The sequence below is a fragment of the Triticum aestivum genome, chromosome 5D (assembly GCF_018294505.1).
Source record: "Triticum aestivum cultivar Chinese Spring chromosome 5D, IWGSC CS RefSeq v2.1, whole genome shotgun sequence".
Classification (NCBI taxonomy): domain Eukaryota; kingdom Viridiplantae; phylum Streptophyta; class Magnoliopsida; order Poales; family Poaceae; genus Triticum; species Triticum aestivum.
This window is the reverse complement of record NC_057808.1, coordinates 49,260,838-49,288,577: the sequence shown is the minus strand read 5'-3', so window position 1 is coordinate 49,288,577 and position 27,740 is coordinate 49,260,838. Positions and strand designations below refer to the sequence as shown.

The 27,740-nt window shown below is 51.2% G+C and overlaps 1 protein-coding gene across 4 annotated transcripts; it reads right to left on the bottom strand.

Moving 5' to 3' along the window:
- Positions 1–20,479: 20,479 nt before the first annotated feature.
- On the bottom strand, positions 20,480–24,964 carry LOC123119372 (protein TRIGALACTOSYLDIACYLGLYCEROL 2, chloroplastic). Of its 4 annotated transcripts, none has more exons than XR_006458627.1 (7): positions 24,523–24,958; positions 23,882–24,266; positions 23,160–23,489; positions 22,210–22,325; positions 22,015–22,105; positions 21,735–21,936; positions 20,480–21,196 (listed from the first exon to the last, which is right to left on the bottom strand). XR_006458627.1 is itself a non-coding variant. In XM_044539164.1 (6 exons), exons 1-6 carry the CDS (start codon positions 24,846–24,848, stop codon positions 21,844–21,846), a joined length of 1,341 nt encoding a protein of 446 aa, XP_044395099.1. In that variant the 5' UTR covers positions 24,849–24,958; the 3' UTR covers positions 21,538–21,843. The 4 variants fall into 4 exon arrangements, 1 of the variants encoding a protein (XP_044395099.1); XR_006458628.1 differs by having other exon boundaries at positions 20,480–20,788; XM_044539164.1 differs by lacking the exon at positions 20,480–21,196 and having other exon boundaries at positions 21,538–21,936.
- Between the last annotated feature and the right edge of the window lie 2,776 nt (positions 24,965–27,740).

The following is a 27,740-nucleotide window of genomic DNA, read 5'->3' as shown; positions in this document are numbered from 1 at the left end:
AGCGCGAGGAGGGGTCTGACTGAGTCCGGGATGGCGCCAAGGGCCTATCCTCACGGGCCACCGTGGGGACGCGTGCCGCTTTTGTTTTATCCTTTCCTTTCTTCCTGCATTAAGAAAAAGAAACGAGTATGGGGCCCTGCGAGGGCGTGCAACGAACCGTGATTTCCAAGTCGCTCTGTTATGTTTGTCATTCCTGTGTTGTGTTGCAGTATTCGTGTCTTGTGTAAGCGTGTGGATATAACTTAGCTTGACGTGTCTGAAGTAGTTCCCGCCTTGCGGGGCGCACATTTCCCAGTACCTGGCGGGGCCTCCTTGGCTTGGGAGGTGTCTAGGAACTGCAGAAAATTTGTTTGGAAACTCTTATTCTTCCAAGCCCTGGTCGCGGGCGCGGCCGACCATGACCCAGCGCTTCGCATCGCGGTACCCGGGGGCACGAATTGAGAGAGGTGCACCAGCTTGCGAGCTCGAGCGAGGGTGCCTCGCGAAGAACAGGAAAAACGCTCACTAGCTCACCTGTCCAGCCCCCTCGCGAGGCATGCGAGGGAGAGTAAGGGTCAAAACAAGGAACAGAGGGAAGAAACGGAGGCAAAAGGCGATGGAACCAAGCCGACCAGAAACACCAGAAGGCAAATTTCCATTAAAGAGGGGCAAGCCAACTATGGAAAGCAAATGAAAAGCCGCGTCCGGCACCTAGTATAGTCTTCTCACCAGCGCGGAGCTAAGTGCTGCCGCTAGGACATGGGAGGGAGCCCCAGAGGCCCGAGGGCGGCACTCCTGAGACTCCCGGGCATGTATAGCCCCACTCATTATTACGTGAGAGTGTCACGAGCGGAGACCTTCACAGGCACTGGGCCTTGCTTCACAGGTGCCGGGCCTTGCTTCATGGGTAGAACTTCCGGAGATGCTGGATGTTCCAGGCGTTCTAGATGGGGACCCCATCCTGCGTCTCCAGGCGCACGGCGCCAGGCCTGGAGACGTGGGCGACCTTAAACGGGCCCTCCCACATGGGCGAGAGCTTATGCAGCCCTTCCCTGGAGAGCACCCGCCTTAGGACGAGGTCGCCCACCTCGAGCGTCCTAGAGCGGACGCTGCGGCAGTGATACCGCCACATCGCCTACTGGTATCTCGCCGCTTGAAGTGTGGCTTCGCGGCGGCGTTCCTCTCCCAGCACGAGGTCCATCCCCCACATGGCGTCCTGCTGCGTCTCATCAAACGCCAGGACCCGCGCGGAGCGATGCTTGACCTTGTGTGGGAGAACCGTTTCTGCTCCGTAGACGAGGAAGAACGGGGTCTCGCCCGTTGGCTTGGTGGTGGAGGTGCGGATGGACCACAGCACAGACTGGAGCTCATCGTGCCAGCCCCCGCCGCAGGCCTCGAGCTTCTTCTTGAAGGTCCTGGTCTTGAGGCCTCTCAGGACCTCCGCTTTGGCGCGTTCGGCTTGACCATTGCTCCTAGGGTGCGCCACCGAAGCATAGCAGATCTGCGTTCCAAGGTTAGCACAATATGTCTTGAAGAAATTGCTAGTGAACTGCAAGCCGTTGTAAGTGATGATGCGATTAGGGACCCCGAACCGGCTCGATCACGAGACCCTTGATGAACTTGACCGCAGATCCGGCCGGGATGGTGCGGGCAGCTTCTACCTCCACCCATTTGGTGAACCTGTCGATGGCGACATAGAGGCAGCGATAGCCCCCAGGCGCTCGAGGGAACGTGCCTAAGATATCCAACCCCCAGACCGCGAACGACCATGAGAGCGGGATGGTCTGGAGGCCCTGAGCTGGCTGATGGATCTGCTTGGCGTGGAATTGACAGGCCTCGCAGGACTTCACCAACTTAGCCGCGTCGTTGAGTGCCGTAGGCCAGTAGAACCCGCTGCGGAACGCCTTGCCGACGAGGGTTTGTGACGACGAGTGTGCTCGCAGTCTCCGTTGTGTATGTCGGCTAGCAACTCGTTCCCCTGTTCCCTGGAGATACAACGCAAGGAAACGTCATTTGGATGCTTCTTGTACAACTCACCGTCCTGGATGCAGTACGTCGTGGCCTGTCGGGCCACGCGCTCCACGTCCTCCTCCTTCTCCGGCAGCGTCCCTTGCGTCAGGTATTCCTTGAACTCCTTGGTCCAGCACCCCTCCTGAGGCTCGAGCGCCAGGAGTAGGCGCGCTCCCGAGGTCGGGCCGCAGGCCGGGGCTCCCGAGGCAGGTGGTTGTGGGAGCTCCTCCCGAGGCAGCGCTGGTCTCGAAGGTGGAGGTGATGCTGACGGCTTGAAGAGCCGCTCCTCAAAGACGCCAGGCTCTTGGGGTTGTCGCTTGGATGCTCTTTTGGCGATGTCGCCGGCCTCCTTGTTGGTGCCACGGGGCACGTGCTGCAATTCTAGGCCCAGGAACTGCTTTTCCATTTTGCGTACCTCCGTGAGGTATGCCTCCATGTGCTCGTCCCTTGGCTCGTATACCTTGTTGGAGAAGTTGACGAGAAGCTGCGAGTCGCCCCTGATGGTGAGGCGCTTCACCCCTAGGGCCACCGCCGCCTTAAGGCCAGCTATGAGTCCTTCGTACTCCGCGATGTTGTTGGAGACCTTCTCGCCCTGCTGGAAGGAGAGCTGCACGGCGTAGTAGAGCTTGTCCTGAGAGGGCGAGATGAGCACTGCTCCAGCCCCCGCGCCCTGGCGTGCAAACGCGCCATCGAAATACATAACCCAACCATCTGGCGCTTCACTTCCCGGCGAAAGGGATCGATCCTCGCCTGCTTCAAGCCCCGGGGCGTCCGTCCATTCTGCCACAAAGTCGACAAGCGGGGCTTCCTTGATGACCCTGGTTGTGCTGAACTCCAGCTGGAATGCCTGCAGCTCGATGTTCCATTCGGCGACTCTTCCAGCAGCGTTGGGGCTCCTGAGTACCCTCTCCAGCGGGTAGGCCGAGACGACCTTGATTGGGTGACCTTGGAAGTAGTGCCGCAGTTTACGTGAGGCCACCAAGAGCGCGAGCAAGAGCTTCTGAGGCATGGGGTACCGTGCCCTTGCATCCCCCAGTACCGTGCTGACGAAATACACTGGGTGCTCGACGAGGGCGGGCGCGTCGACGGGGCCTACGTCTGTTGGAGGTTGAGGCGCCTCCTGAGGTGATGGAACCCCCAGAGCCTGGTCGCTCATTGGGGCCTCTCCAGGCCCATAGACGCCGTCTTGCTGGGCCTGGTCATTCGTTGGCATTGCTGCAGCCTTTGTGGTGCCCTCTGGGTTTCGTATCGCCCCGGATGGGGGCACGGCATGGAGCGATGTATCCTTGGCCTGGCGCTCTTCCCGAACCGCCACTAGAGCTGCGCTGGCGGAGTAGGGAGTGGCGGCAAGGTGAAGCACCAGGGGCTCGAGAGGGCGGGGCGCCACCATCACCGGAGGGCTGGTCAGGTATCTCTTGAGGTCTTGAAACGCTTGGTCGGCCTGCGGGGTCCATTCGAACGGGCCCTTCTTCTTCATCAGCTTGAAGAATGGTAGGGCGCGCTCTCCTAGCTTGGAGATGAAGCACCCCAGCGAGGTCACGTAGCCGGCAAGCTTCTGCATCTCCTTGAGAGTTTGTGGTGGGCTCATGTCTTCTATCGCCTTGACCTTCTCCGAGTTAGCCTCAATCCCCCTGTGGGACACGAGGAAGCCCAGCAGCTTGCCGGAGGGGACACCAAACACGCACTTCTCTGGGTTGAGCCGCAAGTCCACCTGGCGCAGGCTTGCGAAGGTTTCCTCCAGGTCCTGAATCAAAGTTCTTGCCTCCCGAGACTTTACCACAATGTCGTCGACGTAAGCTTCTGCGTTCCTCCCGAGCTGCTGACCCAGGGTGATGTGCATCAGCCGTTGGAAGGTCGCCCCGGTGTTGCACAGCCCGAACGGCATGCAAGTGTAGCAGTACACCCCACACGGGGTCAGGAAGGCCATCTTCTCCACATCCTCTACTGCCATCTTGATCTGGTGATAGCCGGAAAACGCATCCAGGAAGCATAGCAGGTCGCACTCGGCGGTGGAGTCAACAATCTGGTCGATGCGCGGAAGCGGGAACGGGTCTTGGGGGAAGGCCTTGTTGAGGTTGGTGAAGTCGACACACATGCGTTCCTTCCCGCCTTTCTTCGGTACAACGACGGGGTTAGCCAACTGTCGGTGTCAAAACCGGCGGATCTCGGGTAGGGGGTCTCGAACTGTGCGTCTAAGGCGGATGGTAACAGGAGGCGGGGGACACAATGTTTACCCAGGTTCGAGCCCTCTCTATGGAGGTAATACCCTACTTCCTGCTTGATTGATCTTGATGATATGAGTATTACAAGAGTTGATCTACCACGAGATCGTAGAGGCTAAACCCTAGAAGCTAGCCTATGATTACGATTGTTCTTTTGTCCTACGGACTAAACCCTCCGGTTTATATAGACACCGGAGGGGGCTAGGGTTACACAGAGTCGGTTACAAGGGAGGAGATCTACATATCTGAATTGCCAAGCTTGCCTTCCACGCATAGGAGAGTCCCATCCGGACACGGGACGAAGTCTTCAATCTTGTATCTTCATAGTCCAACAGTCCGGCCAAAGTATATAGTCCGGCTGTCCGAGGACCCCCTAATCCAGGACTCCCTCAGTAGCCCCTGAACTAGGCTTCAATGACGATAAGTCCGGCGCGCAGATTGTCTTCGGCATTGCAAGGCGGGTTCCTCCTCCGAATACTCCATAGAAGATTTTGAACACAAGGATCGTGTCCGGCTCTGCAAAACAAATTCCACATGCCACCGTAGAGAGTATAATATTTCCACAAATCTAATCTGCTGACAACTTTTCATAACGTGACATCACACCATGGCCCGGTCATTATTCGAACCGTTTTTCTCAACCAGCTACTGCACATATTGCGAGGCGGTTTTCCTGGCATGTCTTGTCGAAGCAGAGATCGTGTCCCCTTATCACGGGATTCTCATCAGTACGGGTGTGGGTAACCCAACCGCACCATCAATCACGGCGCTTGGGGAATAAGCAAGTTTACCAGGCGAGTGGGGAGGCGCACAGTTTCTACCGGCCTTATAAAGGGATGAGGACTCCTCTTTTTCACCCACGCCTTCTTCTTCCCTGCCCATCTATTCTCGCGCACTCGAGCTCCAGCGCCCAAGTTCGCATTTTCTCCGCAAAACCACTCCAAACATGTCCGGAGCGGGAGGCAAGTGGATGGTCTCCTCCGTTACGGAGGAGAACATTACGAAGCTCCAGGAAGCCGGATACCTGGCCGCAGACATCGCGCACCGGCTCCCAGATGTGGGGCAGATCGTTCCCACCCCCGAACCCCACGAAAGGGTTGTATTCCTTACCCATTTCGTCCGCGGGCTGGGATTTCCCCACCACCCATTTGTTCGTGGGCTCATGTTCTACTACGGGCTGGACTTTCATGATCTGGCCCCCAATTTCATCCTCAACATCTCGGCGTTTATCGTCGTGTGCGAGGCCTTCCTCCGCATCAAGCCCCACTTCGGCCTGTGGCTGAAGACCTTCAACATTAAACTGAAGGTGGTGGTCGGCCAGCAAGCAGAGTGCGGAGGCGCCATGCTGGGCAAAATGCCCAACGTCACCTGGCTCGAACGCTCCTATGTGGAGACCGTAAAGGGGTGGCAATCGGGGTGGTTCTACATCACCGAGCCGCGCGACACCAACTGGGTGGCGGCCCCCGAATTTCCATCCGGCATCCCCATGCGGCTCACCTCCTGGAAAGAGAAGGGCCTATCCTGGGGTTCATCGGTGGAGCTGACCGAACTCCAGAACTGTGTTAAAAACATGATAAGCAAGAAAATCAAGCTTGTCAACGTGGTCCAGGTCATGCTCTTCCGCCGGATCCTCCCGTGTCAAAGACGGGCATTCAATTTGTGGGAGTTCGATCCGGCTAAGCACCAGATGCTGCGAGAGCTTTTCGACACGACGCACCAAGACATCTGGAAGGTGCTGTTCAAGTCCGCCGAGGTACCTCCTCCCCTTACCGAGGATCGCGGACTCAGCGCAAAGCGCCCTGCCAATCCGGTAAGCTCCTTATATCTCATAAGATGTTCCTTTCCCCAGTATGATCATGTGAGGGATCTGAGCCTCCACGCCATTTAACAGGACTGGGTCGCGACAGCGGAGCGGATTGATTGTCCGGCCCCACTGCCCGAAGATCCAGCAAGGGCTCTCCTGACGGAGATGCTGGTTCTGGCGCCCTATGAGGCGCCGGAGAAGAAGGCCAAGAAGAAGGCCGCAGGGACCAGGAAAGGTCTCCGGCGCAAGGTTGTATCGGACTCATCGTCCGATAACACCGAGGCGCCCTCCTCCCACAAAAACGAGGAGGAGGAAGAGGAAAGTTCTCCCCCCCCCAGCTGGGGGAGACAAGAAGATGAAGGCTGCCCCATCTGGGGAGGCCGAAGGGTCCAAGAAGGGAAGGACCCTCCTTCCGGACTGCTCCACAGCGGCCGCTTTCAGCGACGAGGAGTGGTTACCCGGGGACAAGCCCCTGGCGAAGTCGTAAGTATCCGGATACCATAATAGTTCTGGTATATTTCGTTTTATTGCTTCTTATCATGCCAAACACGATCATGCAGTCCATCCAAAGCGCATATCGACGTATCCTCTTTGGATGGATCTTTGGGCCCGTCGGCGACGAACAGCGATTCACTCCTAACAGCCACCTCCCCCCGGCCCATGGACGACACCGAGGTGCTGTCTCAGTGGATACCGGACCAAGGGGATATAGTTCTGGAGGCGCCCCAAGGCGACATTCCAGGTGCCGGGCGTGTGGGGGGTAAGACTCCCACGGGTTCTGATGACGGGGGCCGCAGCAGGTTTGGCCCTTAGCCGGATACTGCGCCGGAACCTCCAGTGGTTCCGGATTCTAATAGGCGACCCCTCGCTAAGGGGGGCGAGCCGTCTGTGCCGATGGCCTCTGTCCAACCAGAGGCATCGGACAACTTGCTGGAAGCGCTTCGCGGCGCTTCCATCGACGAAGAGCACCGCACTATCATGAGTGCGGTGGTCAAGAAGGTTCGGTCCGCCAAAAGCGGATTGATCGAAGCCTGTGCCAGCCTCCTAACAGGCTTTGAAGTAAGTAATCAAATTATGAGAATATATCACAACATAGACAGTAGCCCCTGATGCTCTGTTTGGTGTTCGGAAAGAAAGGCCGAACAGAGGATCAAATAACAATCACAGGAGTCTAATCAGAATATGTCTATGTGAATAAGCAGGCTTCGCTGCTGGCCGCTGCCGCTCGCACGGCGGAGGTCACCGCACTGAAGCGGGACCTTGAGTGGTCCAAGGAAGAGCTCGGCCTTGCCAAGAGGCAGCTCGAAGAGAACAAAGGTAAGTAATACCCCGTCTGTTTATTGATAAAGAAAAAAGGAAGGTGGTTTGTTAGATCACAGGATTGTCATGGATTTTTCTAGGGGCTACGACCGAAGTGGCGGCCCTGAAGAAGGCGATGTCCGAGGCCGAAAGCAAGGCGGCCACGGAGCGCGCCGAGCGCGAGAAGCAAGAAGCCCGAGTCAGCGAGGTGCAGCAAGAGCTCCAGGACTTTGTCAGGAAGTACGAGTCCTTGGAGCGTGACTCTAAGACGCAAGGGTCCGAGCTTGCGAAGGCCCTCGAGAACGCACAAAATGCCAAAGCCGAAGCCCAAAAGGCCCTCCAAGAAATTGAGGCGGTCAAGAAGATAGCGGCGGGTAAGGCATTCATTATGCAAAGCAAGCATGTGAAGGAAACTTTCCTTTTACTTACCCGAATTCGGAGCTCTCCAGGAGCGTTCGCAGATCTACCCAGCAGTGTGTCGGATGCCGCGGAGTTCTACCGGGCCGAGGAAGGGAGCTCGACGGAGAAGTTGTTCTGGTCTCAGTATACTGGGACCGAACATCCGATGCCCTTGAGCGACAAGTTGAAGCAACTGGCCGAGCTTCACAAGGCGGCCAAACTGGCCATGAAGGGTCTCATAGTCCGGATGTGGCCTGGCGAGCCCCTGCCTAGCAGCTACTTCGGCCTGGTAAAGCGGCTTGCGAATGCTTGTCCACGGCTCGAAGTCATAAAGCGGTCCATTTGTATTGAAGGTGCACGCAGGGCCTTTGCCCGTGCGAAAGTGCACTGGGCAAAGATGGATGCCGAAAAGCCGGTGAAGGAGGGGCCACCGGAGGGCAACGAGCATCGCCACCCCGAAAAGTATTATGACAGTGTCCTGAAGGGTGCCCGCCTTGTGGCGGAGGAATATGCTAAGGATGTAATCTTTGAATGAATGTACTCATGCGATCCTATAATATGAAACGAGTTCATGTGCGCTATGTAACGCTTGTTAATTTAAAATATTACCTTCTGTGCGGCCATTTATAAAATCTGAGAGTTGGCCAGTCGCCGGCTTCTGCCCCCATGTAACTAGTACTGAGGTGTTCGGGATAAACCTGATCACTCTTTATCCCAGTTTTGGGTCCTTCGAAGGAGGTGTTCAGCACAACGAACCAGGCAATCGGACTATAAAGCTTTATCACTCTCACTTGGCCATAGAAGTCTACAATTTTAAATTTTGGCGAAGCCCCTAGTATTCGGAAGGCCGAACTTGGGGCGCTATGTACGCCTAGATCGGACAAGGCTGACTCCTCGCCCGAAGCGGAAAAAATCTTTAAGGATTTGAGACCTCTCGAACAGCGACCAGCTCTCGTCGCATCATGACAGTCAGTTTTCGGCTTTCTCTACTGAGGTGCTCGTCCGGAAGAACCGGGACACAATCACAGTAGTTCTCCCAGTGCTACCTTAGCTGATATAGCGGAACGTAAGGTACCAAAACATGGGAGCCGGGCAAACCCAACTATTGATCCAAGACATGATTCGGAGCTGATGCATACAATGCTATAAGTTCGGGGTGCTGCACTGTCGAAAGTGTTCGGACTTTTCATGTCGTGTTATGGGGTACACTGAAGCCCCTGGCGCACTGGACGTATCAGAATGTACGGGTGCAATTTGTCGTAAATAAACCGACAAGGAAAAAAGATGAAGAAATTTAATAATAAGCTAACGTTGTATATTATTATTTAAAAATGATACGTCAAAGCGTATGTGTACAAGTAGTGCAATAAGCGAAAAATAGGACTATTTGACATGTCCTATCCAAGGGCAAGCTGCGTGTGGGTATGCAAAACAGGTATAGCGATCGTTATCAGAGACCACCTGGGGATTCCCTTGTACGTCAAAGCTTCTTGCTTCCTTGGTGTTTCCTTCCCATGACGGGTCCGATAATCAGACGATCGGAGAGGGCCTTCAGAGAATAGGGGCCTGAAAGCAAGAAAATTTTAAAGGTATACGGGTCCTGAAGCGGTCGAGCCGCATTGTGGGCCGTGCCGTAGCCGTGCCTCCGCCTATGCCCATGGTATCTTGAGTGCGTAATTATGTACGCGTGGCGCAAATTTTGCCGCTTGACTGGGACTGGGACGGAGGCCGAATTGCTAGGCGAGCTCTGAACATGCCTGGTGATCCTATTGCAGGGTACTCCGGACTCGCTTGAAGGTGTCCGGGGGCTTTTTCTCCGAATTGGCGGTTTGCCTCAGAAGGCTGCTTTGCACTTCTGCTGCAAGGGCAGCGGTGTGCTCCTCCGTACGGAGCGAGGGTTCTGTGTTTCCACTAACTGTTATAACCCCGCGAGGTCATGGCATTTTGAGCTTGAGGTATGCATAATGCGGTACCGCGTTGAATCTGGCGAATGCGGTTCGTCCGAGCAGTGCGTGATAGCCACTGCGGAAGGGGACGATATCGAAGATTAACTCCTCGCTTCGGAAGTTGTCCGGAGATCCGAAGACCACTTCCAGTGTGATTGAGCCCGTGCAACAGGCCTTTACACCTGGTATGACACCTTTAAAGGTGGTTCTTGTGGGTTTGATCCTCGAGGGGTCTATACCCATTTTGTGCACTGTATCCTGATAGAGCAGGTTCAGGCTGCTGCCACCATCCATAAGGACTCGAGTGAGGTGAAATCCGTCAATGATGGGGTCAAGGACCAATGCGGCAGAACCGCCATGACGGATACTGGTGGGGTGGTCCCTGCGATTGAACGTGATCCGACAAGAAGACCATGGGTTGAACTTTGGGGCGACTGGCTCCATCGCATAGACGTCCCGTAGTGCACGCTTCCGTTCCCGCTTGGGAATATGGGTTGCATATATCATGTTCACCGTTTTCACTTGGGGAGGAAATTTCTTTTGTCCTCCTGTGTTCGGCGGCCGGGGCTCCTCCTCGTCGTCACTGTGCAGCCCCTTCTTGTTTTCGGGATTCAACTTGCCGGCCTGTTTGAACACCCAGCATTCTCTGTTGGTGTGGTTGGCTGGTTTATCGGGGGTGTCGTGAATTTGACATGAGCGATCGAGTATGCGGTCCAAACTGGACGGGCCCGGATTGCTTCTTTTGAACGGCTTTTTCCGCTGACCGGATTTAGAGCCACCGAATCCGGCATTAACTGCCGTGTCTTCGGCGTTGTCACCGTTGTTGCGGCGCTTGTGTCTGTTGCGACGCGGCCTTCCGTTGCTATCTTTGGCATCTGAATTGCCAGAGTTTCTTGATGTTTTGTTGTTGCGAGCCAGCCAGCTGTCCTCGCCTGCACAAAAGCGGGTCATGAGTGTCGTGAGGGCTGCCATGGACTTCGGCTTTTCTTGGCCGAGGTGTCGGGCAAGCCACTCATCGCGGATGTTATGCTTAAATGCCGCTAAGGCCTCGGCATCCGGACAGTCGACAATTTGGTTCTTTTTAGTTAGGAACCGAGTCCAGAATTTCCTGGCTGATTCCCCTGGCTGTTGGGTTATGTGACTCAAGTCATCGGCATCCGGTGGTCGCACATAAGTGCCCAGGAAGTTGTCAAGGAATGCGTCTTCCAAATTCTCCCAACTGCCAATGGAGTTTGCCGGCAGGCTATTCAACCAATGCCGAGCCGGCCCTTTGAGTTTTAGTGGGAGGTACTTGATGGCATGTAGATCGTCACCGCGGGCCATGTGGATGTGGAGGAGGAAATCTTCAATCCATACCGCGGGGTCTGTTGTACCATCATATGATTCAATGTTCACGGGTTTAAAACCTTCTGGGAATTCGTGATCCATTACTTCGTCAGTGAAGCATAGGGGGTGTGCGGCGCCTCTGTGCCGGGCTATGTCGCGACGTAGTTCATACGAGTCTTGTCTGCTATATTCGGCCCTGCCGGATTTGCTTTTAGTATATCCGGCGTGACGGTCGTCGTCACGCGTTGGGGCACGCCCCCGTGATCCGTAGATCGATCTTGCATGTCCTGCTTTGTTTTCCAATACGTCTCGCAGGTCCTGCGTGTTACCCCGGGCCTTGGTATTTTTGTTTAACTGGCGACGGGGTGCGGGCTGGACTTCGGCCTGATATGCCGCTTTGTCTCGGCCACGAGGTGGCCGGTCAGCCGCATCATACGCTGGAAGTGTAGGTTTTAATGCTTCCTCCTCGAGTTGGGTAGCAACCTGCGCTTTGGGTAACTTTTGGTTGGGCGCTCGAGTTCGTATTCCTCGGCCGCCAGGACCTCGGTCCATCTATCTGCTAGCAGATCTTGATCAGCTTGAAACTGTTGTTGCTTTTTTCTTCAAGCTTTTTGCTGTGGCTATAAGCCGGCGCTTGAAGCGCTCCTGTTCGACGGGATCCTCCGGCACGATAAATTCTTCGTCGCCGAGGCTCGCCTCGTCTTCGGAGGGAGGCATGTAATTGTCATCCTCTGATTCTCCGTCTGCTGCCTGTTCCTTAGGGCTAGCTTGCCCATCCTCCCGCTCGAAGCCTGGCTGGAGGGGATTGTCTTCATCTTCGGCACTATCCGCAGTGTTATTGTCTCTTGTGCCGGTATCGCCGTTTTTGCTATGGCGGGGTTAGAGCGGCGCCGTTGACGTCGGTGCTTAGATTGCTTCTCGAGGGGATTGTCCTCTGTTGCCTTATTGCCATCGCTTTCTTTGCAGGTGTCCACCATGTATATATCATATGATGAGGTGGCAGTCCAGCGCCCTGTGGGCGGTGGTTCCTGTTCTTCTCCTGCATCGTCGTCCATACCGTCGATGTCTCCGGAGTCGAAATCGAGCATGTCGGTTAAGTCGTCGACAGTGGCTATTAAGTGGGTGGTGGGTGGGGAACGAATTTCTTCGTCATCCGGCCAAGGGCCTCCTGACAAGGAGAGAGACCTTAATGAATTCAGCACGTCGCCCAGGGGCGAGTGCTGAAAGATATCCGCGGAGGAAAACTCCATGATCGGCGCCCAATCAGATTCGATAGGCACGGACGCAAGCGGTTCGGAGCCCGTGGCCGGGGACGAATCCAAGGGTCCGGCAACACAAGTCTCGTAGGAGGTGAAGTCAGTATTCGGCTCTATCGCCGCTGAGTGTGTGGCCTCCGTGGCGGGGTCCATCCACCCGTCCTTGGACGACGCGATCTGCTCCGGATCGAGGGCCGGAGTTGCCACGGGGGTGATCTCTCGAACACTATCCGGCGGCAGAGCTAAGTCATGCTCGTCGTGACTGTGTGGCGCACCTGACCCGGGCTCGAATCCGATGAAGATCAAGTCTCCGTGGATGTCGGCAGTATAGTTTAAGTTTCCAAACCTGACCTGACGGCCAGGGGCGTAGCTCTCGATCTGCTCCAGATGGCCAAGCGAGTTGGCCCACAGTGCGAAGCCGCTGAATACGAAGATCTGTCCGGGGGGAAAAACCTCGCCCTGGATAGCATCGTTGCCGATGATCGAAGGAGCCATCAAGCCTTATGGTGACGGCACAGTGGAACTCTCAATGAAAGCACCAATGTCGGTGTCAAAATCGGCGGATCTCGGGTAGGGGGTCCTGAACTGTGCGTCTAAGGAGGATGGTAACAGGAGGCGGGGGACACAATGTTTACCCAGGTTCGGGCCCTCTCTATGGAGGTAATACCCTACTTCCTGCTTGATTGATCTTGATGATATGAGTATTACAAGAGTTGATCTACCACGAGATCGTAGAGGCTATACCCTAGAAGCTAGCCTATGATTATGATTGTTCTTTTGTCCTACGGACTAAACCCTCTGGTTTATATAGACACCGGAGGGGGCTAGGGTTACACAGAGTCAGTTACAAGGGAGGAGATCTACATATCCGAATTGCCAAGCTTGCCTTCCACGCAAAGGAGAGTCCCATCCGGACACAGGACGAAGTCTTCAATCTTGTATCTTCATAGTCCAACAGTCCGGCCAAAGTATATAGTACGGCTGTCCGAGGACCCCCTAATCCAGGACTCCCTCACCAGCCACTCAGGGTACCGAACCTCGCGGATGACACCCGCTGCCTCCAGCTTGCGGGTTTCCTGGACGATGAAGGACTGCTTTTCTGTGGACTGTCGCCGCGCCTTCTGCTTCACAGGGCGCACATTGGGGCACACCCTCAAGTGTTGCTCGATCACCCCTCTTGGGACCCCCACTAGCTGCTTGGGTTCCCAGGCGAATACATCCTTGTTCGCGCGAAGGAACCTCACCAACGCCTCCTCTTGATCCGGGTCGAGGTTGGCACCTATGGTGAAGGTGGCTCCAGAGGACCCATCTTCCTCGACCGGCACCTGCTTGGTTTCTGCCCGATTTTGAGTGAACAACTGCTTCTTCCTTGCTGGCGGGGCCTCCTTAACTCCAGGGGTGGCCTCGTCGGCCGGTCGTGCTGCCGCGGCGGTTTTGAGGGCAAGCTTGAGTGCCACAAGAGCCTCCTTGGTATCTCCAACTAAGGTGAGGACGTCCTTGCTCCCGGGCATCTTCATGAGGTTGTAGGCCGGATGGGTCGCCGCCATAAACTAAGCCAGAGCTGGGTACCCGAGGATGGCGTTGTACGGGAGGCCAATGCGGGCGACGTCGAAGTCGATCAACTCGGTGCGGTAGTTGTCGCGGGTGCCGAAGGTCACGGGAAGACGGATCTGCCCGAGGGGGCTGGTGGAGCCGCCACCGACCCCGGAGAAGGGCTTGCTGGGGCGGAGCTGCTCGAGCGGTACGTGAAGAAGGCTAAAAGGTTCCACAGAGAGCACGTTGAGGCCGGCGCCGCCGTCGATGAGGGTCTTGGTGACAGCTACGCTGCAGATGGTGGGCGTGCAAAGCCTTGGGAGCACGCCCGAGCCGGCGGTGGTAACAGGGTGATCCCCCGAGTTGAAGGTCAGGTCGGCCTTGGGCGCCGCCCAACCCGGGGGAGCTCCCTGGTGCACGGAAGCGGCGCCAATTTGGCGAAAGAACGTCTTGGTGTGATGGTCCGAGGGCGGCGCTTGCGAGCCGCCGAGGAGGGCCGCGATGGTGAGGGGCGCCGGTGCTGCGAAGCGCGCGGCGAAGAGGCCGCGCAGCTCCTCCCAAGATGCCACCGAGGATCCTGGGAGGGCGAGCAGCCAGGCGCACGGTGCACCAGCAAGGGCCATGGGAAGCCAGTTGGCCATGGCCTTGTCGTCGCCCCCCACCCTTCAGGACGGCCTCTTCATACGCCAACAGGAAGGCTGACGGGTCCGCCGCGCCGTCGTAACGTGGCGGCATCTCCTTGAACTTGGGCGGCCATCGTACCTGTTGCAAGACGGGGGTAAAGGCCCTGAGCCCCCTGGCGCTGTCGTGGGCGCCCGCCATCCCAGCCTGGGGAGCAACGCCGACCATGGGGACAAGGCGTGGAGGCGGCGGATCATGGATCGACGTAAGGAAAGCTTCAACGCACCCCTACCTGGCGCGCCAAATGTCGGATTTTGGGTTCCGACAAAATCCTTGAGGTTCTGTAAGTGCATCTAGTGCCACCCCTAGTTGGTTTTGGAGTATTGACGACAAACCTGGTTGAGGGACTAATGTGTTTGTGAGAATTGCAGGATAACACAAGTAGTAGTCCCTCATTGATTTGGTTTACCTACCGGAGATGACCCTAAAAATGTATGAAGACATTGAAGACAATGGTGGTATCTGGTATGTGAAGACATTCACATTGAAGACTATGACAAGAGAAGACATCACGTGAAGACTATGGAGCGCGAAGACTTAGTTGTTTCGTTGTTTCCTTTTCTTCTTTGTTGAGTCATAGGAACCACCGTACTGTTAAGTGGGGTCTCAGTGAACAAAGTCAGAGTGACTGAAGTGATGCTCAACCAAAATCCTATGTCTTCGAGCGAAGACAATGAGAGCAAATCTTATCCAGAGCTGGATGAGTCAGCTTTACTTGTAGCCCAAGTCAAGCTGCCGCGTGTGTTTGAAATCTGACCGTTGGAACACGTGTCAGTTCCTTAGTGACCCAGGGTCATTTCGGAAAAATCAGGTCGGGTTGCCTAGTGGCTATAAATAGCCCACCCCCTACACCATAAATTGGTGGCTGCTCAGAGTTAGTGCACGGCTTTTGTCGTTTGAGAGAAACCCACCTCCGAAGCTTTTGAGAGAGAGAAATCCTTGCGAGGACAAAGCCCAAACACCTAGAGCCAAAGAGTGTTAGGCATCACTGAAGTCTTTCTATCCGCATGACCTGAAGACTTGTTACACTTGAGGACTGTGAATCCTCCAACCGGTTAGGCGTCGTGTTCTGAGCATCCAAGAGTCATTGTGGATCGCCGGTGAACGAAGTCTGTGAAGGTTTGGAAGTCTACCTTGAAGACTTACCAGAGTGATTGGGCGAGGACTGGGTGTCCTTAGCTCAAGGGGAATAAGGTGAAGACACGGTCTTCTGAGTTAAATCTTAGCCTCCCTAACCAGACGTACAGTTGTCACAGCAACTGGAACTGGTCCAACAAATCATTGTCCTCACCAAGTGTCTGGTTCTATCCTCTCCCTCTCGTTATTTACAGTTTGTCTTCGTGAAGTCATTGCCTGTTTGCATTACCTGTTTGACTTCACTGTGTGACTACTATTGTTGTTTGGCTTCATACTATCTTCCATCCTGATCTTTACTACCTAGCTGCTATTAGTCTTCGTGCTTTCTCTTCATTGAATACTTGACTATGGCTTGCTTAGTGTAGCCTACCTTCCGCTGCATATCAATAGGTTCATTTCTATTGTTTGTCTTCGAAACTCTCATGTTTTGAAGACTTTCATAAAAATCGCCTATTCACCCCCCCTCTAGTCGATAACTAGGACTTTCAGGTTCGAACTCTGGGGTGCGCACAAAGATCTCTCCTCTCCCTAGCTCACGCCCTCACCGCGATCTCAAGGCTCAACACGTCTAACTCACAGAACAAGGGACACAAGGTTTATACTGGTTTGGGCCACCGATGTGGTGTAATGCCCTACTCCAGTGTGGTGTGGTGGATTGCCTCTTGGGTTGATGAACAATTACAAGGGAAGAACAACCTCCTGAGGAGAGGTGCTCTTGTGCTTGGTGTGCCTGTGTGGATGAGGATGATCTCAATGGTCCGTCATCCGTCCCCTTCCTACTGTGGTGGCTAGTCCTATTTATAGAGGCCCTGGTCCTCTCCCCAAATGTTTAGGCGGGAAGGGATCCAACAACGGCCAGATTCGAAGGGGGACAACCAGTACAAGTTATCCTGACTAAAGGTGGTCCTCGCCTGCCAAAGGCTCTGGCGGTGGTGCCGTCCTAGGCTCCATGGTGACCTCCTTCCTGCCGTCCTGCTGGTCTTGGTCTTGTTGCACCGATATGGAAACATTTGCCTGATGCCTCGGGACTCCTCGCCTACGCCTGCCTCTTTAGCACCAAAGAGGAAACGAGGACACTGTGCGCGCAGGCGCCCGCCTGGCGCCTGCCTGGCCTCGGTCGTCATGGCTTGCGTCACAGAAACCTCACGAGGTGCCCCTCGCCTTGATCTCTCCGCCCCTCGCGAGCCAGCCTGGTGAAGCCACCCCCGAGGAGGTCTTGCATCGTCCCCCTCGTGAGGCTTGGCCCCTCGTGAGGGTCTTGAGTGTTGGCTGATGAAGATGGGTCGTACAGGGCCACTGGTGGAGCCACGCCGTGGGTCGCAGGCAGGCAAGTCTGGGGACCCCCGTTCCCAGGACGCCGACAACCACTTACTATAAATAGCATGCTGCATTCTGTATGTTCAGTTAACTGACTTGGCTAATTGCAAGTTCAGGAAAATTCAGTAAACTAACTTAGTTAAGTGAAAAATAGTTAACTACAAGTTCAACAACAAGTTAATTGAATTCAAGTTCAGTTAACTGCATCCAAATTCGGTTTGCTTAAACTAAGTGAGTTTACTTCTGTTAGCTTAAACTAAGGGTGTTTACTTCAGTTAACTACAACTAAGTGGGAACATTCAGTTAACTGAACAAAAATTCAGCTAACTGAATTTGTATGCAGTTAACTGAATCTATATGCAGTAAACTGAATACAAATATGCAGTTAACATACAAATTCAGTTAACTAAGAACAATGATAAAAAATCAGTGCATCAAATAATTCAGTCATCTTCCATCAAAGATACTAATCCACTAACTTAAACAAGTACACTGACCCAAACAACTTCAATGGGTCACTCAAATGTGGGCTACACCAAATTTAACAAGTCCACTCATACTAATTCACCAAATTAAACAAGCCCACTGAAACAACTTCATTACAAAAGTACACCAAATTAAGATCAACAGACATTACAACAACAATGGATCACTCAATTTCATCTAGCATCTCCCTAACCTTCATTATCTTGCACTTGGTGTCTTCCTTATGCTTGAATAAGTCACCAATCATGTAGTCTAGCTTCTTCTTCTCTTTCTTCAACTGCTCCCTCTCTTCCATCAATTTATCCCTCTCTTGCATCATCTGATCCCTCTCTTTCTCTGCCTTAGCACTCACCACCCGATGAATGCTAGTGGTAGATTTATCAGACAACTTCTTCTTCTCAAGCTCTTGCTTTAGGTCGGAAAGAGCAAGCTGTGTGCTTCCCAATTGGGCAATTGCCTGCTCCTTCTCAGCCACCATCTTAGCAAAATCTAGCTTAAAAAAACTAAGATATTTTTCCATCTGTTCCTTCGGTCCTAACATCTTACAGTTTTCTTCAGCATTGACAACATTTTTCCTGAGCCAGAGCTTGGCCTCATCTTCATACATGTCCCAGAGCCTAGCTAGACTCATCTTCAATTGAGGAGGCCACTCTGGGTCAACCCAGTGCACATAGCTGCATTTAGTCCCTTCCTAAAATCAATAGAAAAATGAATTAATAGAGTTAATTTAGTTAACTGACACTAGATTCAGTTAAGTGAGTTAATTCAGTTAACTGACACCAGATTCAGTTAACTTTTCAGAGTAACCTTGTATAATTACTGAACTAATTTAAGACTATATATTGGACACCAATCTCAATTATTTAAACTACACATAATCTTCTTACAGCACTATAGCAAAGAACAAAACTATAAATGGCACAGATGAAGTTCATGCAAATCACATATTCACTTAAATGGCAAAAATATGTACACTAAATATGGCACTACCATCTACATCTACAACTAGTCACTACTTTGGTAACTGAATCTGAAGTTCACCGCACATCTGAAAAACTACTAACCTTTTGTGCACAACTCAGGAATCTTCTTCCATTGTCCACAGACTCAAAGGCCACAAACTTCTCAACTATGGCTTGGTGTTCACATCTAGCAGGTAGATCTGCAGCAAGGCCGCTCCATTCGGAGCAGACAACAATGGGAGGAGCCTAAATAAAATCTTGTCAGAAATCCCCCATTCAGATGTGCAGGGAAAAGAGCTCACCGGATTGCTGACAGAGTCGCCGCCCAGTGACGAGGAGCTGGATCCATCACTCCAGGAAACCATGTTGGCTAGCTGGACGGCGGCGGCGACGAGCAGGGAAAGCGAAGAGCAGAGAAAGAGAGGGGGCCGACGAACATGGCTGTCTGGAGTTGGGGGGCAACGATCGGAGTCAACAGCTTAATCAAACATAATTATTTCAGGTGACTGTCTTGCGGGTTGATTAGAAGGAAAGGCAGCATTTTTTTTGCAAATATGCGCACGCTGATCGGCCCGAGTCAGCAGAGTCCACCTGGTGCGCTGTGATTGGTCTAGGATCAAATTTGCACATCGCCTGCAAGTTGTAGGACTAGTTAGGTGCATTTTGCAAGTTCTAAGACCAAAGCATCACATCCTGGACAAGTTCTAGAACCCAGTGTTTTTACCTCTAGAAAAAGGTTTGGCATCTGGTTGCACATGACCCGAGCTTTGCTTTGGGACTGCAGCGGCAAGGAGCACGCACGTACGTAGTATACTTACGGAGATAAACAAACGAAGCCGGGCGTTGGAAACGGAACGGAATGGACGCTTGCTTGCTTGCCTTCTAGTCCACGCCGCGGACCTTTGGCAGGCGCCCGCAGCGCCTTCCCCCATGCTGCTGCAAAGAGCCGGCGCGACAGTCAGAGCAGAGACCACGAAAAGATAAGATTCCTGCTCCGCGCTGCGCCCTCACCGACAGAAAGTACTAGGACTGTAGGAGGCCGGTCGATCCCAGTGGATTTGCTTCCCGTTGATTCTTCTTCTCCTTCACAAGGATGAGAAGGCACGTGTGTACTCATCCAACAAGTGTTCGTCTTTGGGTGAGTGAATAACTTGAAATTATTTGAAAATGCAAGTTGGAACGTGGAGACGGTCCCTGGCAAAGCGTGGTCAGAGCCAGGTATGAAATCACCGGTGGGATTAAGCGGACGAGGCATAAAACGAAATGATTGATTGTGCCATGTGGCATGATTTGCTCAAAGTCAAAGATCTATACTACTAGTAGAAGGGAAGGAAAATGGAAATAGGGAATGGCCAACAAACTGAATTTTCCATAGATGCATTGTGTGGTGACTTTTCCCCTCGGTGAAAAGTTCCCACAATTGTATGGAACTTAACTGATCAGGAGTATGAAAGATAGTTAAGGAGCGACAAGCTTGAGAATCTTCCCGTGCTTTGGCAATACATGGTCTCGAAACAGGCTCCTGCTCGGCTTTATATATAAAGCAACATTGGCAATAAATTGTTAAAGTAAATGAGTTAAACTTCAATTGAGCAAGGCACTAAAAAGAGAACATTTACAGTAGATATGATTTGAATAGTCTTATAATCTAAGAGGCTGCAGTACCTAGGAATGCATAAAACATTCAGCACCACAGCTTAATTTTTCTTGGAATAGATACTTCTATTCCAAATAAGTTGTTGCACATTCATGACTATATGCCAGAAGTACCAGAAGATGGCACTATTATTATTTTTTAAGTAGGAAGGAGAGATTTGTTCGGTGCCGCTCACATTATCCATATCAATGGACCAGGATAACCATACACAAAACGTGGACAAATGATGTAACTCATTCAGTTATAAAGCAAAATCATAGCACTATTATCCTTTATTTAGTATCCATCCTCGTGAAAAAACAAATAAAGTACTTTGTCCTTCTCCTTAGGTGAGCAACACCAACACTGCATTGGGGACAAAAGTCCGCTAGTCTTTGCCGCTCACACAAAAATCATGAATGAATTACTGGAGAAACATTGATTCCCGAACAAAATGAGCTTGTTTTGCTGTATGAACCAGGAAAATAAACAGGGAGAAAATCATACATAAATCATGGTCGACCCAATCGAGTCAAACAAGAACCGTCATCTTTACATTGCAAAGTCCTTTCCATGGTCGGGGACAATTCAACACTAGTTCATGAGGTCAAATACCAATAGTTCGGCAGAAAACAAAGAGCCAACAAAGTAGCCAAACAAGCAAAACACAAGTTGAATGATCGTCTTGCAATTCTGTCGCCTCCAAATCTTGGCTCTCTCTCAACTCTCGGGTGTGGGTGGTTTTCTCCTCGGTGCCTTGCCACTTTTGGGGTAGTGTGCACCATAGCTAGAAATCTATGCAACAGCCAAGGGGGGCAATCAATATTATCAAGACAACCATTTTCTTGATTTATTTAAGCATTCAATGATCATGAATTCATCCTATTTGTAAGTCCAAGAACAGAAACAGCAATGAATCAGAAAGGTGGTTGCTTTGTTCATGCCAAACCAAGTCACCTCCCCTGAGGTGGTTGCTCTGTTCTTGCTAATTCTTTGTCAATCGAGCTTTGAGTTAAATATGTTTCCACTTATGTTGCACAACATCTAGTAGCAGAGAAATCCCAGTCCGCTCACTCACTAAGGTTTACTATTTGCATTATTACTATATATGGATAGCACATTGTGGTCCAACTCGCTGACAAGGAAGGCGATCAAAATTCCTCGAGGCAGCTGCAGTGACCTGTTATGCAAGGAGGCACAGGCCTACGATCCAAAGAAGCAACTCATCAAATTACAAATCTCAAAGAATGTCATTGTGGGACAGGGTTGTGGCCTCTATAAAAAAAAGTATATTAAAGGATAGGGTTGTTTTTAACATGTTATATGCAGCAGGCTATAGTTGACATAATGTGCTCTGAAAAAAAAATCAAAATGTTGATTACCTAGTTTTATGCTGGGAAAGAAAAAACACAAGTTGCTCTAACCAAGTAAAATATAGTCTACCATTTCATAGAACAAAAAACAGTCTATATCTAGAAGTATAATCTGAATTTAACGAAGACTGATAAAAGTAGTAGTTCATTAGATGTTCAGGACTGTTCATGGGACAAAATATCGACAATTTATAGATTGCTAACATAAGCACAATAGTACTAGCAAATTCCTTGTTCACACTTGTTCAACCACAACCGTGCTGCACACACAAAAAACCGGCCTGCTATAACTCCTCGACAACAACAAATAATACTGCTTTTCGTGTCAAGAATGCAGAAAAGATATGAGGAAAAAAAAACTGACAGACCTCAACAATTATTAGCTTCTCTTAAAGATGCTTCAATCTCATCTGGATGGCCTACTCTACTCATAATTCTCCATCTCAACACATAACTGTGTTTTGTTCAACTGAGGGATCACAATAGTCTGCTAAGTGACTTAATCAGCAGCTTGATGTTCTGTCGTGTCGCCTCATCGCCAGTGAAACCAGAGATGTCTGAGCTGATACTCTGAAAGTAACCAAGGACACATGTAAAAACCTTGCCTGCCTCCAGTTTCAGAAATAACTAAAGATACAGATAACAGACCTCAATGTTCTTCAAAGTAAATATAAGGGTGAAAATAGACTGCTTGATTAGATCACTGTTCTCAGGGGTAAGCATGGAAGACTTCAACCTTCTGCACGGTGGCATAAGGACAAGTAAGATAAAGAGTGCCATAAAATTTGCACTTCCAAGGCTATAAGAGAGCAGAAACAGCAATTGGTAGGATTAATCAAGTACCTTAAATCGCCGGATGCCTCAGCCAGACCTTTAGCTATGGTTTCCACATCCTTCACCAGATCACTCTCACGCACCTCCGAGAGCAAAGGTTGAACTTCTTCAGCTAATGCTTCAATCTGTTCCATCACTAACATTTAAGTTGATGCATATGACATTTAATGGCACAACTAGTGACCACTATGTTCCTCTATTGTCTGCAAATAAGTTGAGATCCAGAAAACTGCATATATGTGGAGAAAGCATCAGCCACCCTGTTTTTGCAAACAGAAAATAAAAACCTAACAACATATGCCAACTGAGTGGAGGTCCTTCCCCTTGATGATGGTCCTGAAACAGTGCCAGCCAAGCATACTAGCCAGTGGCCGGGATAGGTATGCAATAGCAACATGATGGACCTAATCTTGAAATTTTCAGCAGTTCAACCCAATTCCCACAGAAGTATGCGAAACTTGTATCAGTTTGACAAGAGTTAGTTTTGAGCTCTAGTATTGTAAAGATGACCAAGTTTTTTTTTAGCAGTATTAAAACAGACTTTGTTACTTGGTATGCTGCCCAATACCCATCATATGCAGGACATATATGGAAAACATGTTGATGCTCAGAGATAAGTATCAATAGTCACAAAATTAGGACATAATATATGCCATCACTTGATAAGAAATGCTACGAGGTAATGCAGAACCAGGCCCCTATATAGTACCATATGTATTTGGCAAACGAGTCTTTCTTCACAAATAAAAAGAACTGAGTTTTGGGAAACACTACTGCAAAAATGCAGACCTGCTTCGCAGAACTTCATTAGGCGGGGGTCATTTTAATTTTGTAAAATGAAATCCTATTCAGAAATATCGAGTAAGACGGAGTGGTTTCACAGATAATTCATTAGCTAAATGTGGCAAACGTGTCAAAGGATGCAACATGTCACACAAGAATTAGTCAGAAGATTGTACCCGTGAAAGGAGAGGTTGTGCTTCTTCCATTATAGATGCAACCTTTTCCGCCAACTTGAAGCTTTTTTGAACACCAATTTCCTCCATGTCTCTTCCTAGACGGGTAAATATACCAACCAGTGCATCTAAGCTTACTCCTTGATGTCCTTTCATTCTCTCTTTGTCACAAAGGATTAAGCCTTCTTTGGAACAGTCTGCGTCAAGTGGACCAACTGAAGGTGTAGGGAGTGGATCTTTTGGTGTAATGTCAATCATTGTCTCCATTAGGAGACCAGATTGATTCACCTCAACCAATGAATTACGGGGCACGATAATTTTATCATCTTCAACCTGCCATATAGAAGAATTCATCTATCAGAGATTGAGTCCAAAAAAGGGAAGTCTTCTATAGTACAGCAAAGAAACTGAAACACAGGCAAAAACAAGGGAACTATTGATAACAACTTACTAGCATGCCACACCCACTCATTATCATAATGGAACAGGAGAAATGTAACAAAATGATTTATCGGGAAAACTAAATTATGGTTCAGTTTTGAGAAATGCTTGCACGAATTGCAAGCACTCAGGAAGAGAAGGTAACAACTTTATTTTATGTTCAGTTTCCACATACTACATTCTACACACTACAGTGAGAAATCTATGGATACCAGTAAAAAAGGAACTGTTGACATGAATTATTGATGACAAAAGAGGAGAGAGCAAGAAGTGTTGATACGCACCTCAACATATGCATCAATACTCCTGAGCGAAGAGTCGACACGGACGACGCTCCCAATGGTGACCCCGCGTATCCTGAGGGGCGTGCCCACGCAAATCCCGCATGCCTGGCTGAACTCGAACACGGCGTTGTACTTGCGGAACCGCGACCGCAGCTGGAAACCCCGGAGCCACGCGAGCGCGAGCGCCAGCAGGACCGCCCCGGAGACCATGAAGAGTCCCACGCCGCCTTCCCACACGCTGCGCTTCCCGAATCCGTAATCCCCTAGCGGTTGCACCGTCCGGCGCCACAGCTCGACGATCGGGGCCAACGGGTTCTTGCCGCCATCAGGCGAAGGCGACGCTTCGCCGTCACTCGAGGTTGCCGTATTCGTGCAACACAAGAATCTGTCCCCCAAGAAAAAAACAAGAATATGACTATTTGCTAGGCTTCATCAGTCCTTTGAAGTATGCACAGCAGCAGAAACACACTATAAGCTCCACATGATATAAGTCTAATCTCACTGTCATAGTGGAAACACAGGAAAAGTTCTACAGCCTGACTCCCACCCTTGTCGTGATTATTACAACGTTTCTATCACAAACCATCGCCGCAGCCCAGAACCTTAAAGAAAGCGGAGAAAGAGGAATCTAAATGGCTTACCTATGGCGGAGTGGAAGAAGAGGCCGCCGCGCGGAAGGCGTCAGGGCGAGCGCCGGCGCGGGCAGAGCTCCTTCGCCGGCCAAACTGGTGGCCGGACGGCGCCGTCTCCGTGCCGCGGTCGCCCAGGGCACGCCCACCAACAGCGCTGCTCCGCACTGTGGCCCTGTCGGTGGCCCAGTTCCCGACGGCACGCCTCGGAGGGCGGCGGCGAGCAACGTCCCACGCCGGCCGCGGCTCCTTCCGGCCGCGCAACGGAGGAGCCGTGGAGGGAGCAGCAGGGGCGCGGGAGGTGCGCCCGTGACCCTAGGATTCGCCGCCGCGGCCATCGGGCCCCCACCGCCGTGGATCCGTGGAGTCCGTCGCTGGGAGAGGCGGAGGAGCGAGGGCGTGGCCTGTGCGGTTGGATGGGCCCGATGGGGAAATTGGGATGGTTGGGCCTACTGAAAATTCGGGGGCTATTCTCTTCTGCAGGAAAAAAAAGTCTCCACTTACATGGCGGACGCGAACGTCGTTTGACCACTTCTCGTCAGTGTCGCTGTGATGCAAAAACGTCTGGGTTACCTAGGGCTTGTACAATGACGTTAGATGCATAAGGAGGTGTTTAGAAAAATAAGGTGTCTATTTCTACAGGAGAGACACCTAATTAGGCGTCTATCCTATACAAATAAGCACCGGTGCTTAAGAAAAACCTGATTTATTTCTTCAAGCATCTCTCCTATGTATCTTGCATTATACGGGCCTTAGAGCATCTCTAACAGTAGGGATGAAAACGAAGCGGAAACAGACCAAACTGTGTGCTACCATATTTTTTTAGAAACGAAAACGAATATAGAAACTCCAAAAATGAATACGGAAACAGATACTATTGAAAACGGACGTTGAGCGAATACATAGCGGACACATAAACAGAAGTGTGTGTTGACCGGAACTTAAAACCCCCTTAAATAATAGAGAAACACACAGAAACAAATTTAATGAATTGTTAACATGGATACAAAATAATATGGTTGTATTAGCAACTTAGGATAGTATTGTAGTACTAATGGAGAATTTCATATAGGGTCTACTTAATACTTAAGTACGTGTGTGCTGGTAGAAGTTGGTCCTCAAATAATCTATTCTACTCATTATGTCATTGTGTGTTGTTTGGTAATTGGGACAAAGCAGCCATAAGCCTATAGTAAAAATAGGAACTTCATATTTTTCACGTCTGTTCCACCGAAAAACACCGTTCCATTTTTGTTTCCATTTCCACATACAAAATTCCATTTTCATTTCCGTTTTGCAAATTTTCATTTCCTTCCTCTTCGTTTTCATTTTTCCTTCAAAAAAGTGAAAACTTTCCACTCCATTTTCATTCCTATCTAGCAGACCCTAAAACGCGTTTTTCAGTTCGCGAAAAGCGCATTTTAAGGGTTGGTTTCAGTGGTGGCCGAGCAGACCCCTTAAACTTAAATTGTAAAATTGAATATTTATAGATTTTTTTCCCACATCTTCTTCTTCCTCTCACCCGTGTCCACGATCTCTTACAAAGCCGGCGGGCAGCACAGGAAAACGGTCAAATAGGGAGCCGTCGATGGCCAAATACGCAGTGGCCAAATACAAAGCACATCGAAAGCGGCCAAATCCATGAGCTAGCTTGCTAGCTCCTCCCGAGCCAGCTCCAAACGATCCAGATCCATGAGCTAGCTACCCGAGTCAGCTCCAATCGATCCATCGATCCAGGAACGAGCTAGGAGCTAGCTAGCTAGCTCCTCGGCCGCAGCTAGCTCGTTCGTCGGAAGAAATGCGGGCGGGCGGTGGCTGGTGGCCGAGGGGCCGGGGCGGGCGGGCTGTTGGGGAACGCTGCATGAAAAATAAAAAAAATTCTATGCACACACAAGATCTATCCATAGAGATGCATAGCAACGAGAGGGGAGAGTGTGTCTACGTACCCTCGTAGACCGTAAGCGGAAGCGTTTAGTAACGCGGTTGATGTAGTCGTACTTCTTCGCGATCCAACCGATCGAGTACCGAACGCACGGCACCTCCGCGATCTGCACACGTACAGCTCGGTGACGTCCCTCGAACTCTTGATCCAGCTGAGGCCGAGGGAGAGTTTCGTCAGCACGACGGCGTGGTGACGGTGATGATGAAGTTACCGGCGCAGGGCTTCGCCTAAGCACTACGACGATATGACCGAGGTGTGTTTCTGTGGAGGGGGCCACCGCACACGGCTAAGAGAAACTTTGGTGTGCCTTTGGGGTGCCCCCTCCCACGTATATGAAGGAGGGGGAAGAGGAGGCCAGCCCTAGAGGGGGCGCGCCAAAAAGGGGGAGTCCCTCCCAGTCCAAGTAGGATTCGGCCCCGCCTTTCCTATTCCAACTAGGAGAAGGAAGGGAGGGAGGAAGAGGGGAGAAGGAAGGAGGGGGGCGTCGCCCCCTCCTAGTCCAATTCGGACCAGCCCATGGGGGGGCGCGCGGCCACCCCTTGAGGCCCTTCTCTCCTTTCCTGTATGGCCCATTAAGGCCCACTACTTCCCCCGGCGAATTCCCGTAACTCTCCAGTACTCCGAAAAATACCCGAATCACTCGGAACCTTTCCGATGTCCGAATATAGCCTTTCAATATATCAATCTTTACCTCTCGACCATTTAGAGACTCCTCGTCATGTTCGTGATCTCATCCGGGACTCCGAACAACCTTCGGTCATCAAATCACATAAACTCATAATACAAATCATCATCGAACGTTAAGCGTGCGGACCCTACGGGTTCGAGAACTATGTAGACATGACCGAGACACATCTCCGGTCAATAACTAATAGCGGAACCTGGATGCTCATATTGGCTCCTACATATTCTACGAAGATCTTATCGGTCAAACCGCATAACAACATATGTTGTTCCCTTTGTCATCGGTATGTTACTTGCCCGGGATTCGATCGTCGGTATCATCATACCTAGTTCAATCTCGTTACCGGCAAGTCTCTTTACTCGTTCCGTAATGCATCATCCCGCAACTAACTCATTAGTCACATTGCTTGCAAGGCTCATAGTGATGTGCATTACCGAGAGGGCTCAGAGATACCTCTCCGATACACGGAGTGACAAATCCTAATCTTGATCTATGCCAACTCAACAAACACCATCGGAGACACCTATAGAGCATCTTTATAATCACCTAGTTACGTTGTGACGTTTGATAGCACACAAGGTGTTCCTCCGGTATTCGGGAGTT

Bases quoted from the DNA above. Each gene is read 5' to 3' on its own strand.
- LOC123119372 (XM_044539164.1), bottom strand. From the start codon at position 24,848: ATGGCCGCGGCGGCGAATCCTAGGGTCACGGGCGCACCTCCCGCGCCC. The intron at 23,490-23,881 runs GTGCGTATCAAC...TCTATATGGCAG, and splicing joins GTATTGATGCATATGTTGAG to GTTGAAGATGATAAAATTAT. The intron at 22,326-23,159 runs GTACAATCTTCT...GTGATGGAACAG, and splicing joins CACAACCTCTCCTTTCACGG to ATTGAAGCATTAGCTGAAGA.